The sequence below is a fragment of the Drosophila grimshawi genome, unplaced genomic scaffold (genome assembly GCF_018153295.1).
Source record: "Drosophila grimshawi isolate 15287-2541.00 unplaced genomic scaffold, ASM1815329v1 contig_848, whole genome shotgun sequence".
Classification (NCBI taxonomy): Eukaryota; Metazoa; Arthropoda; class Insecta; order Diptera; family Drosophilidae; genus Drosophila; species Drosophila grimshawi.
Window position 1 is genome coordinate 19,885,049 of NW_025063692.1, and position 12,858 is coordinate 19,897,906.

The 12,858-nt window shown below is 44.8% G+C and overlaps 3 protein-coding genes across 3 annotated transcripts; all 3 read right to left on the minus strand.

Annotated features, from left to right (window-relative positions):
- Nucleotides 1-367: 367 nt before the first annotated feature.
- On the minus strand, nt 368-3,474 carry LOC6571067 (DExH-box ATP-dependent RNA helicase DExH6). Its single transcript, XM_001997237.3, has 3 exons — nt 2,948-3,474; nt 2,664-2,871; nt 368-2,597 (listed from the first exon to the last, which is right to left on the minus strand). Exons 1-3 carry the CDS (start codon nt 3,446-3,448, stop codon nt 532-534), a joined length of 2,775 nt encoding a protein of 924 aa, XP_001997273.1. The 5' UTR covers nt 3,449-3,474; the 3' UTR covers nt 368-531.
- A 2,510-nt stretch (nt 3,475-5,984) lies between these two features.
- On the minus strand, nt 5,985-9,632 carry LOC6564715 (DExH-box ATP-dependent RNA helicase DExH1). Its single transcript, XM_001991388.3, has 3 exons — nt 8,878-9,632; nt 8,594-8,801; nt 5,985-8,527 (listed from the first exon to the last, which is right to left on the minus strand). The coding sequence occupies exons 1-3, from the start codon at nt 9,508-9,510 to the stop codon at nt 6,462-6,464; spliced, it is 2,907 nt and encodes a 968-aa protein (XP_001991424.1). The 5' UTR covers nt 9,511-9,632; the 3' UTR covers nt 5,985-6,461.
- A 274-nt stretch (nt 9,633-9,906) lies between these two features.
- LOC6564714 (uncharacterized protein C9orf85 homolog) lies at nt 9,907-10,849 on the minus strand. Its single transcript, XM_001991387.2, has 2 exons — nt 10,768-10,849; nt 9,907-10,706 (listed from the first exon to the last, which is right to left on the minus strand). Exon 2 carries the CDS (start codon nt 10,700-10,702, stop codon nt 10,001-10,003), a length of 702 nt encoding a protein of 233 aa, XP_001991423.1. The 5' UTR covers nt 10,703-10,706; nt 10,768-10,849; the 3' UTR covers nt 9,907-10,000.
- Nucleotides 10,850-12,858: the final 2,009 nt, after the last annotated feature.

Below are 12,858 nucleotides of genomic sequence, written 5' to 3' on the forward strand. Positions count from 1 at the left end.
ATATAGTGTATATAGTTTAAAAAAATAAATAAAATAATAATTTAATAAAAAAAGAATCAGGATTAGAACTAGGGTGCTAAAAATAATTTCACTTTTGTTTTCAGACTTACGAGGACTCCATACGAAGTAGTTACATATCCCACATGCATGCAAATTTCGCAAACATTATTCAAATATGTATAATGTAAAAGAAAAGCAGTTCCGCTAAAACACTCACTTCACCTTGACTCGCTAAATATTTATATTTAAGTGTATAACCAAATATATATATTCACTAGCACACCCTGAACCAGTATTAACCTATGCCAAGTACGCATTATACATATAGATATATAAAATGTGTATGTTTGTGTGTTGTCTAAAGTTGAAATTTCGCATGCCTCATTCTTATCTTCAGGCTGTCGTATTTGTTAAGATCAGTTTATTCGTACAGACCAATATGCCCATTTTGAATGGATAAATGGAGTATATGATAAATGCACAGAGCATATGTAAATAATAAATAATATTGATGAGTTCATGCGACATTGATTAAAATACCAGATCGTTGTCCGACAGGCCTGAGTATTCAAAATCGAGTTTCAATAGCTTCTGCACATAGCTAACCGATGGACACCAAGCTGTGTCCACAATGCGTCTGCCAACCAACTTGGCGAACTCCCTGTCAATGTTGCTGCGTAGCTGAAGCAATTTTTTTCCCGATTCGGTGTCCAGTTGGATGCGCAACTTGGAGTCGAGTATGAGATAAGACTGCTTGACATAATCGCCGTCAATATCTTCGGGAAATGTGGTCTCGATGCTCTCCAATTTGATAACCTTGCCGCACTGCAGAGCGACCATAAGTGTGCTTACCAGGGTCGCGTGCTCAATGTATGAGAAGAGGCCGGCCGTGCTCGACTTCTCCACGTAGATGATCCATTCGCTCTTGTACTTCTTGGAGGAGCAGATGCTCAGACAGGAGTTCCTAGACAACTGAACGCGTGGATCGCCCTCTTCGATGAGTCGCGTTATTTTCGACTTATCGAGATAGACCAGTTTCGGATAAAGACCAGCGGCAAGGGCCAGACGAACCATATTCAAATTCGTATTGAATTGATTGGCTGCCTTCAAGTCCCTGATCTTAAAGATGCGCTTCACGGTTGCACGAAGCGTGTGCACCGCGGAATCAAACAAATCCATCGATTTGCCGCATAGGCAGTTCCTCTCGCAGAACTTGTTGGCTTCGCCGACGCCCTTCTTCAAGGCGGCTTTATATTGGTGATACAGCTCCAATATGCCAATGGAGTCACTAAAGCCCTCAAAGCTGAAAAAGTCGCGCGGTTTACGCTGCTGATTGCGCGACGATCGATCGCTGGACAACGTGAATGGATTACGCACCGAATAATAGGCAGTTATGATTATCAAACTGTCGGTGCATTGATAATAGACACCGTAGACAAGACACTTGCCCAGCTGCACATCTAGCGGCAATTCGGATATGATGTAACCTAGCTCGGTGACACTCTCATCCGAGTCGAGGAGCACGTTCAGCAACTTTAGCTTGGCACACGACTGAGCAACGGCCACCGACTGCGGTGGATCCAGTGCCTGTGCCAGAAACTGTTGGATGTCCTGCGTGGGCATCGCAATTTTTGCCAGCAGGCAGACCTCGTCAAGCGTTTGCCGGATAATTTCCGGAATGGGGAAGCGATGGAATGATTCATACGTGTTATTGCTATACAGCCGATAGCAGATGCCATCACAACGGCGGCCGGCACGTCCCATGCGCTGTTGTGCATCCGCCTTGGATATCCAGACGCAGTCCAGTTGCGAGGCGCCCGTTGTCGGATTGTATGTCTTCATTTTGACCCGTCCAGTATCGATAACATAGAGCAGATCAGGAATGGTTATCGAAGTTTGGCCAATGTTCGTGCTCAGCACAATCTTGAGCTGCACATTCGGATACTCAGTGAAGACATCGTTCTGGCTACAGCTATCGACTTGGCTGTGCATCAGCAGAATTTTGATCACATTACTGGGCAGAGACTCGGACATTATGTCCATTAGCTTGGTCATGTCCTGATAGCCAGGTAGAAAGATAATCACGGCACCCTTCGATCCCCTCATCAGCAGCATCTGCACCAGCGATACGACCAGTGCGTTATCAATTATATCCCTGCTCATGTCTTGCGCTTTTCTTTCATAAGCATTTAATATATCAGTTGTCGTTGCATTATCCGCATTGTCCGCATTGGAACCCAGGCAGGAGAGCATCTCTCGCGTCATGTAACCGGATATTTTGAGTACATCTTCCAGGGCGAAAGTGCGCACATTGAAGCTGCGTCCCTCCACATCAATAATGGGCGCATTGCCAAAGTATTTGGAGAGCGCCTCCAGATCCATGGTGGCCGACATTAGTATCAATTTGAGCGACTTGTTGCGCTGTAGCTCCAGCTTGCTGGCTAGCAATAGAAAATCCGTATTCAGGTCGCGATCGTGCACCTCATCGATGACCAGATGGGTGGTGCTGGCAAAAAACTCCGCCCCATTCATGACCAGTGTACGCAACAGGCAGCCACTGGTGGTAAATGACAGCACTGTGTTATTGCTGTATTGGCCTGTGATGAGGTTGAGTTGAGCGAGATAAGTGACTACAATTGCGATTGTGAGGAATCAATACTCACTCTCCATGCGTATGATGTAGCCGACGGTGTCGCCGAGGCTCTCATTTCGCTCCTCGGCAATGCGCCCGGACACACTGATTGCTGCAATGCGACGCGGCTGGCTAACCACAATGCGGATCGGCTGATTCGTTGCGGTGGCATTCTCCAGCAAATATTGCGGCAATTGGGTGGATTTACCCGAGCCCGTCGCCCCATTCACGATGAGCACCTGCATGGCGAGAAGAAGAACAAGTGTTAGCTTGAAAAATCATCATTGGGCATCATTTTCAGCGGTCTGCCATTACCTGCGATGTTTCGAGTACCTGGAAGATTTTGCCACGCTTCATGAAGATGGGCAAATCGCGTCGCTCGGCGTCCAGGCGGGCACTTGTATCGCGTGGGCGAGGCGGTATACGGGGCATTCCCAGCAGCCCGCCGTATTGGAGCACCCGCCCATGACGCTGCTGGGGCTGCTGCATCGAAAGAGGGTCGCTTCGCAGCTCCAGATTTTTGACAGCGCAGTCTAGGATCGAGTTGGACTCGGTGGAGAAGAACAGAATGATTTGCTGGCGAAGCAACATGCTCGATGCGCTCTTGCTGCGACTGAGAGTTAAGATTCTGCTTCCGGCACTGCTTCGACTGCGCGTCCTCAATTCATGATGGCGGGCTAACAGATGAATCTCCTTGCGCTGCGAATCGCTGAAGCCACTGATTTCCTTTGTCTCCTCGTCACTCTTTAGAAAATCAAACACAATTTGCTGTAGCAGATTCAGCTCTTCAACGGAAATTTTCTTCGGCTCGGACATGTTGGATTTTTTTTATTGATTCTGACTTGGATGATTTGGGCTTCTTTGTCGCATTTGTCACTTCGACAGGAACACTTTTATTGCTCTTGTTCTTGCGACGATTTTTGACAGACTTCGATTTGCTGTTTGTCATCGTAATGTCACAGTGTTCAGTACTTTGAAATATCGCTCAATTTTGACTTTCCTCAAAACTCGAAACAAACCGTTTTTACCCACTGACGCCTGGGTCAACTGAATACTATAGCAGCCAGTTTGTGAATGACTGCACACGATTAATTCATATCGATTATTGGGCTCATTGCCTTCAAATATCGCAGACACAGCTGCGAGGGGAGAGCTTTCTGAAAGCTTAACATCAAATTGTGTGCACAATAAACCTGGCTAACAAGTAGAAGTGGCAACCGGCAGTCGTTGACAACAGGTTGAATGCACTTCAGTCCAGGCTACCATGCACCGGTTCGGCGGGTGGCTGGATAGCTGGCTGGCTTCATGCTAAACAGTTCAGGCCACTTACCACGTGCCACTTGCAGTTGTGGGTCAGCAACGGTTCCGGCCACGATGACAGAGACAGTTCCAGCGTACCTTGGACAGATTCAGTTCTCCTTCGACCAATAAATATATGATGATTCAAATGCCACACAGATATTTAGCTCATCTGAAAATATCTAAATATGGTGATGACTTTTTTTTTTCCATATATAAGCATAATTTTTTAATTTGGTTGTTGTTCATGCTCCAACCAATGCTCGAAACTATATGATATGGTTATCCGATCCGGCCAAGCTTTCGTCATTTATTCCACTGCGTACTGTACGGTATAGTCCAATTCTATATCTATCATATGTATTTATGTATATGACCCAAATATGGTTCCTTGCAGCCCACCTCAAAAGTGATGCCGAGCAGCCTACAGATGATGAACCAACTGACGAATAATGGCTATAGCTCATATCATATGTAGAGCAATACTTGTGGGTACTTGTGGAAACTTGTCTGCTACTTGCTCGTAATTGAAAGGTGGCTCCAAATACAACAATAACAATTACAATAACAAGAAAAAAAGAAATACAGACTGCTGAGACAAACAACAAATTAATTTCACTTTCTTTGATGCATTTGTTGTTTGCTGCAAATTGGATGTCTTGCCAATGCATAAGATCGAGCGAGAGCGAGACACAGCGAGAGAGGGAGAGAGATAGAAAGAGTGATAGCGGGAAAGAGAGAGATAGAGAGAGACACAACTACAGCTCAGGTTTATTGACTGTGCCCATGCGGCAACAATGTCTGCAACAAGTTTGCCTATGCAATTACGAACTATTGTTGTTGTTGTTGTTATCTCTTGCGCCTCAATGGGCTAAACTTGGCTTTGGTGGGGCGGGGCCCCAAGTCGATGCGAATAAACAACAGCAACTGTAACTGCAACAGCAACTGCAACGCAGCAGGTAAATTGCCACAATGCCAGGTGAAGCTGCATGCCTCGCTGCGCCGCGGGGTGACACTGACACCGACACCAACAGCGACAGCGACACTGCCACTGACACTGTAAAGGTACCAGCAACAGCATTCCACTTGTGGCACACATATTTTTACCTAGTCATTAAAGCGCTGCCACAATAACAGGCAAAGACCCAGAAGCAGTAAGAAAAAAAACGAGAAAATGTTGCTCTTTAAGCAATCGACAGCCAACATTTATTAAGTATAATTTGATACCATGCAATAATTACTTTTTTTTTTTGGTAATTTATGTGCCTCACTTTGTCGCCTCTTTTTGGTCACTGTACATCATAGCCTATGTGGTTTTCAATAAATATTTAGATTTGACTTTTTCAGTTACAATTACATTTATTTCTTAATTCTACGGGCTCAACTTGTATGCATGCAGCTTACTGCACAAAAACAATGACAACAACATAGTTTGAAACATTGGTTTGCTTTTTCTGTTAATACTGATGCTTAGATTCAGTCAAAACTCGACTTACTGGCTGATATCTGGGTCTTAAATGTTATTCAAAACTTGCTGACTTGCTGTTATCTGATTCTCTAATATTAGTCAACATGCGACTTGTTCGGATTTCACGAATAAAATACTTAGTTCTGAAACACAAATGTTGGTTATGATTTACGTGTTATATGTTTTTTTTACCCTTTCAAAGTGTGTTTTCATTTCATTATTCGTACAATCATGGACTCCATCCAGAATGTGCTCTCTAAATTCGTTACACACATCGTAAAAACAATTTTTTTTCTAAATGGAACATTACTTTTAATAAGTATCTTTTTAATGCATTGCTGGAATCAGCATCTTTATACAAATACTTAATAATTCCATTCCCTCATTTCACAATTGTTGTCAGCTAAGGAAAAATTATTATGTGATTATCTTTTCAAACACACGTTGTCTTTGCAAGTCTTAGGCTACCAAGGTCCGTATCGGCGTTGTATACCAATTTCACATATACAATGAACAATTTTCATATAGTGTATATAGTTTAAAAAAATAAATAAAATAATAATTTAATAAAAAAAGAATCAGGATTAGAACTAGGGTGCTAAAAATAATTTCACTTTTAATTGTTTTCAGACTTACGAGGACTCCATACGAAGTAGTTACATATCCCACATGCATGCAAATTTCGCAAACATTATTCAAATATGTATAATGTAAAAGAAAAGCAGTTCCGCTAAAACACTCACTTCACCTTGACTCGCTAAATATTTATATTTAAGTGTATAACCAAATATATATATTCACTAGCACACCCTGTAACCAGTATTAACCTATGCCAAGTACGCATTATACATATAGATATATAAAATGTGTATGTTTGTGTGTTGTGTAAAGTTGAAATGTATTTCGCATGCCTCATTCTTATCTTCAGGCTGTCGTATTTGTTAAGATCAGTTTATTCGTACAGACCAATATGCCCATTTTGAATGGATAAATGGAGTATATGATAAATGCACAGAGCATATGTAAATAATAAATAATATTGATGAGTTCATGCGACATTGATTAAAATACCAGATCGTTGTCCGACAGGCCTGAGTATTCAAAATCGAGTTTCAATAGCTTCTGCACATAGCTAACCGATGGACACCAAGCTGTGTCCACAATGCGTCTGCCAACCAACTTGGCGAACTCCCTGTCAATGTTGCTGCGTAGCTGAAGCAATTTTTTTCCCGATTCGGTGTCCAGTTGGATGCGCAACTTGGAGTCGAGTATGAGATGCGACTGCTCGACATAGTCGCCGTCAATATCTTCGGGAAATGTGGTCTCGATGCTCTCCAATTTGATAACCTTGCCGCACTGCAGAGCGACCATAAGTGTGCTTACCAGGGTCGCGTGCTCAATGTTTGACGAGAGGCCGGCCGTGCCCGACTTCTCCACGTAGATGATCCATTCGCTCTTGTACTTCTTGGAGGAGCAGATGCTCAGACAGGAGTTCCTAGACAACTGAACGCGTGGATCGCCCTCTTCGATGAGTCGCGTTGTTTTCGACTTATCGAGATAGACCAGTTTCGGATAAAGACCAGCGGCAAGGGCCAGACGAACCATATTCAAATTCGTATTGAATTGATTGGCTGCCTTCAAGTCCCTGATCTTAAAGATGCGCTTCACGGTTGCACGAAGCGTGTGCACCGCGGAATCAAACAAATCCATCGATTTGCCGCATAGGCAGTTCCTCTCGCAGAACTTGTTGGCTTCGCCGACGCCCTTCTTCAAGGCGGCTTTATATTGGTGATACAGCTCCAATATGCCAATGGAGTCACTAAAGCCCTCAAAGCTGAAAAAGTCGCGCGCTTTACGCTGCTGATTGCGCGACGATCGATCGCTGGACAACGTGAATGGATTACGCACCGAGTAATAGGCAGTTATGATTATCAAACTGTCGGTGCATTGATAATAGACACCGTAGACAAGACACTTGCCCAGCTGCACATCTAGCGGCAATTCGGATATGATGTAACCTAGCTCGGTGACACTCTCATCCGAGTCGAGGAGCACGTTCAGCAACTTTAGCTTGGCACACGACTGAGCAACGGCCACCGACTGCGGTGGATCCAGTGCCTGTGCCAGAAACTGTTGGATGTCCTGCGTGGGCATCGCAATTTTTGCCAGCAGGCAGACCTCGTCAAGCGTTTGCCGGATAATTTCCGGAATGGGGAAGCGATGGAATGATTCATACGTGTTATTGCTATACAGCCGATAGCAGATGCCATCACAACGGCGGCCGGCACGTCCCATGCGCTGTTGTGCATCCGCCTTGGATATCCAGACGCAGTCCAGTTGCGAGGCGCCCGTTGTCGGATTGTATGTCTTCATTTTGACCCGTCCAGTATCGATAACATAGAGCAGATCAGGAATGGTTATCGAAGTTTGGCCAATGTTCGTGCTCAGCACAATCTTGAGCTGCACATTCGGATACTCAGTGAAGACATCGTTCTGGCTACAGCTATCGACTTGGCTGTGCATCAGCAGAATTCTGATCATATTACTGGGCAGAGACTCGGACATTATGTTCATTAGCTTGATCATGTCCTGATAGCCAGGTAGATAGATAATCACGGCACCCTTCGATCCCCTCATCAGCAGCATCTGCACCAGCGATACGACCAGTGCGTTATCAATTATATCCCTGCTCATGTCTTGCGCTTTTCTTTCATAAGCATTTAATATATCAGTTGTCGTTGCATTATCCGCATTGTCCGCATTGGAACCCAGGCAGGAGAGCATCTCTCGCGTCATGTAACCGGATATTTTGAGTACATCTTCCAGGGCGAAAGTGCGCACATTGAAGCTGCGTCCCTCCACATCAATAATGGGCGCATTGCCAAAGTATTTGGAGAGCGCCTCCAGATCCATGGTGGCCGACATTAGGATCAATTTGAGCGACTTGTTGCGCTGTAGCTCCAGCTTGCTGGCTAGCAATAGAAAATCCGTATTCAGGTCGCGATCGTGCACCTCATCGATGACCAGATGGGTGGTGCTGGCAAAAAACTCCGGCCCATTCATGGCCAGTGTACGCAACAGGCAGCCACTGGTGGTAAATGACAGCACTGTGTTATTGCTGTATTGGCCTGTGATGAGGTTGAGTTGAGCGAGATAAGTGACTACAATTGCGATTGTGAGGAATCAATACTCACTCTCCATGCGTATGATGTAGCCGACGGTGTCGCCGAGGCTCTCATTTCGCTCCTCGGCAATGCGCCCGGACACACTGATTGCTGCAATGCGACGCGGCTGGCTAACCACAATGCGGATCGGCTGATTCGTTGCGGTGGCATTCTCCAGCAAATATTGCGGCAATTGGGTGGATTTACCCGAGCCCGTCGCCCCATTCACGATGAGCACCTGCATGGCGAGAAGAAGAACAAGTGTTAGCTTGAAAAATCATCATTGGGCATCATTTTCAGCGGTCTGCATTTACCTGCGATGTTTCGAGTACCTGGAAGATTTTGCCACGCTTCATGAAGATGGGCAAATCGCGTCGCTCGGCGTCCAGGCGGGCACTTGTATCGCGTGGGCGAGGCGGTATACGGGGCATTCCCAGCAGCCCGCCGTATTGGAGCACCCGCCCATGACGCTGCTGGGGCTGCTGCTTCGCCAGAGGGTGGCTTCGCAGCTCCAGATTTTTGACAGCGCAGTCTAGGATCGAGTTGGACTCGGTGGAGAAGAACAGAATGATTTGCTGGCGAAGCAACATGCTCGATGCGCTCTTGCTGCGACTGAGAGTTAAGATTCTGCTTCCGGCACTGCTTCGACTGCGCGTCCTCAATCCGTGATGGCGGGCTAACAGATGAATCTCCTTGCGCTGCGAATCGCTGAAGCCACTGATTTCCTTTGTCTCCTCGTCACTCTTTAGAAAATCAAACACAATTTGCTGTAGCAGATTCAGCTCTTCAACGGAAATTTTTTTCGGCTCGGACTTGTTGGATTTTTTTATTGATTCTGATTTGGATGATTTGGGCTTCTGTGTCGCATTTGTCACTTCGACAGGAACAATTTTATTGCTCTTGTTCTTGCGACGATTTTTGACAGGCTTTAATTTACTGTTTGTCATCGTAATGTCACAGTGTTCAGTACTTTAAAATATTGTTCAATTATGACTTTCCTCAAAACACGAAGCGAATTGTTTTTACCCACTGACGCCTGGGTCAACTGAATACTATAGCAGCCAGTTTGTGAATGACTGCACACGATTAATTCATATCGATTATTGGGCTCAATGCCTTCAAATATCGCAGACACAGCTGCGAGGGGAGAGCTTTCTGAAAGCTTAACATCAAATTGTGTAATTAATAATTTGTGGTAACGATTAATGATAACGCCATGGGCTTCCATAATTAACTAATCAGTTTATGTACGATTTTTTGAATAATATTTAGGTAGACAAAAAAACTGCAATTATTTCTCTTAGTAAGGGCTTTCCATCTTACCAATTTAAATTAAACAGCCGTTGACCTTGCAAATTTTCATATATTTAAAAAAAAATTTTTATTTTACTAGGTGGTACAATTTTCTGAATTTGCTATTCCTGATTAATTTCTTAATTAATCTTTTGTCTTAACATTTTGTTGCTCTTCATCGCTGCTTTCCTCATCGTAATCAGCCCCTGAATCATCGCCATCTTCATCGTCGTCATCGTCATCGTCTTCATAATCATCGTCCTCTTCGGCGAGATTCAGCTGCTTGATTTTCTCAAGCAGCTGTTCTCGCGTGTGTCTGACACGCGTCGCCTTCTCCCGCGCCTTCCGTTCCTCTTCCTCCTCCTCCTCCCGCAGCTCGTGAGGATCTTCCGTCTCCTGTTTACGCCCCTTGGCCATGAATCTGAGGAAAGCGCGTCGCTTGCGCTCCGAGAAGGATTTGATCAGACGATCCATTTCGACCTGCAGTTTTTGCTCCTCCTGCGGCGTTGGCTCTGCTGCCTCAATGTCCACCTGGTCGGCGCTCCGCAGGCACTTGGCGCACACGTGATCCTTGAGAGCGCAGTCGCGACAGATGACATGGTAGGCCTTGCGCACGGTGCGCTGCTGGCAGCGTGCGCACGTCTTGGCTTGCGTGAGGGGCTTGTATTTCTTGTACTTGATCTTCCACTCGATGACCTCCTTGCACCGCTGGCACACAGTCGACACGTGCATCTTATTGAGCCGCATCTGTTGAGGCGTCTTGTCGTGCAAATCATTCTTGAACACATGGCGATTTTTGTGCTTTTGGGCTCGGGTGCGAGTCGCGTTCCCCCGCTGTGAACTCATCTTTCTGTTTGTGATCAAGATGAATGGGGAAACATCTTACAAAATAATGATATCTCATTTCTTACCCAAATTGTATTTCTTATAAACAATTATGAACAATGTTTATTGCTGCTGCGTAGTGTTATCGATAATATTAAAGAAACAAGATGCGTTTTTCTTCGTTTAGGCTGCCTGCTATGAGAGCACGATAGAGACTGCCATCTATAAAGAATGTTCTCATTTGCTTTCAGAACAGCTGCTCTGACAGCCAAATTGAATTTGACGCTGTTTGTATTGAATTTATTGCGATTTTACTGGAAATTGCAGCAATTAAAACATTTCGTGAATGCGATGAATTGCGACTGCCTGGTCACACCGAATGATTGCTGATTGCCATAATATACATGACAAAAAGCTGCTTGGCATCAGCTTTTGTTGACTATCGGTTAGTGCCATGCGCGATTTAAATTTTAAATGTAAATTTTGTATATCATTTTTGATTCACCGACTATTATTAATTCTTTCTTTTTTTTATTATTGCAGACGTTTGGCAGCTGGGTAACGCGCTCATGCAGTCGCAATGCGCGACCTCAAGCAGCGCCTCTTTGATCTTTTGCGCTCTGGCGGTATATCCGTAGGCGACAACAACAATAACAGTAACAATAATAATAATAACAATGGTGTGCCACAATCGCCAACGCTGCAGCAGCAGCAGCAGCCGCATCAGCTGATGTACTCACCTCTTCATCCCAAGCCAAAACCGAAGAAACTCCACGAATATACTGCAGCCGATTGCAATGCGGCATTTTTGCGTAAATACCATGATCTGAGCATTAGCCGAGAGCTGGAGCGGGAACGCGATAGAGATAGAGAAAGGGATAGGGACAGGGATGGACTTGGGCTTGGGCTTGGGGAGCACGAGCTGGAGCTGGAGCCGAATGGCGCCGCCAGTGTGATTTATTTCAATGAGAATCTATCGATGACCAGCAAGTACAATGTGCACCAAGTGCCCCTCGGACTCAGCCGCTATCCTTCCTGTCCGCTAAGCGGATTCGGCATGGCACCGCAGCGGGCAGCAGATGGGAGCGCGGGCAGTAGCCTCGCCGAGGATACGGAGAGTGATCCGTATAATTTTGGTTCGGATGAGGATCGGAGTAGCAATGCGCATACGCTCAAGTTGCGCTGTCACCAGCTGCACATGGATACCGATGCGGAAGTGGACTTGGATGCGGATGTTGATGTCGAAGCGGATGTTGATATGGAAGCTGAACTGGATGATGACGAACTGGATGATGATGACGATGATCAGGCCGAATCGCAGCTGGACTCATTCTGCACTCTGTGCACCTCGACGTTTAGCTACAACAAATGTTGCCGCTTCTGCGACAACTCAATGTGCGGCTCCAAGTGCAACTCGGAGCGCAGCTCGCATGCGAGTCGCCTCAGCTGCAACAATCGCACCCTCGATGCCGAGCTCGACTTTGGCGCCCAGCTGCTGCACCAGCTGCCCCACAACCACCACCATCATCAGCATCAGCGTTTTGGGGGTAACATGAAACTCATTGCGCAGTCTTCGCCACAGCAGCCAGTTGCTGCAACAGCAGCTGCCATCAGGTATGTATAAATAAATATGAAATATTGACGATTTAATTATTATATCTACGATGATCTCCCTTTCAGGATAAGCCAACTAATTTATGTATATATAAAGTTTACAACGAACTGAACTAAATTAAAAGTTTTACACTCACCAGGTAGATTGTGGTCCAAGTTTGAAGGTTTTTATGATCGAAAGTGAAACTTCTTCGCATCTTCAAATTTGTTGTTCTAATCGAATGAACTTTCTAGGGTATTCTACTAAATTCGGTAACTTCACTCTTGTTGACTCAAAACGATCACTTATAACACAATACAATTATTGGTTGCTGATGAAGTTTTTTTTTTAATCCTTGGCCCTGTAGTGATGTCATTGGCTGTCATTGAATATTCTTTGATAGCTCAGTTAAGATATTATTATAATAAATATATTAAAATTCTACCTTATGCAAAAAATTCCAGTTTTCTTAATTTTATGCAGCTCACACATATGTATCTTAAGAAACAATGTCGCCACACTTACCAATTAATATATTGTATTTGGGAGATGATATTACAATTTTTTTTTTTATTTTTTTTTT

Bases quoted from the DNA above. Each gene is read 5' to 3' on its own strand.
- LOC6564715 (XM_001991388.3), bottom strand. From the start codon at position 9,510: ATGACAAACAGTAAATTAAAGCCTGTCAAAAATCGTCGCAAGAACAAG. The intron at 8,802-8,877 runs GTAAATGCAGAC...CTCGCCATGCAG, and splicing joins AGGTACTCGAAACATCGCAG to GTGCTCATCGTGAATGGGGC. The intron at 8,528-8,593 runs GTGAGTATTGAT...ACCTCATCACAG, and splicing joins CTACATCATACGCATGGAGA to GCCAATACAGCAATAACACA.
- LOC6571067 (XM_001997237.3), bottom strand. From the start codon at position 3,448: ATGTCCGAGCCGAAGAAAATTTCCGTTGAAGAGCTGAATCTGCTACAG. The intron at 2,872-2,947 runs GTAATGGCAGAC...CTCGCCATGCAG, and splicing joins AGGTACTCGAAACATCGCAG to GTGCTCATCGTGAATGGGGC. The intron at 2,598-2,663 runs GTGAGTATTGAT...ACCTCATCACAG, and splicing joins CTACATCATACGCATGGAGA to GCCAATACAGCAATAACACA.
- LOC6564714 (XM_001991387.2), bottom strand. From the start codon at position 10,702: ATGAGTTCACAGCGGGGGAACGCGACTCGCACCCGAGCCCAAAAGCAC.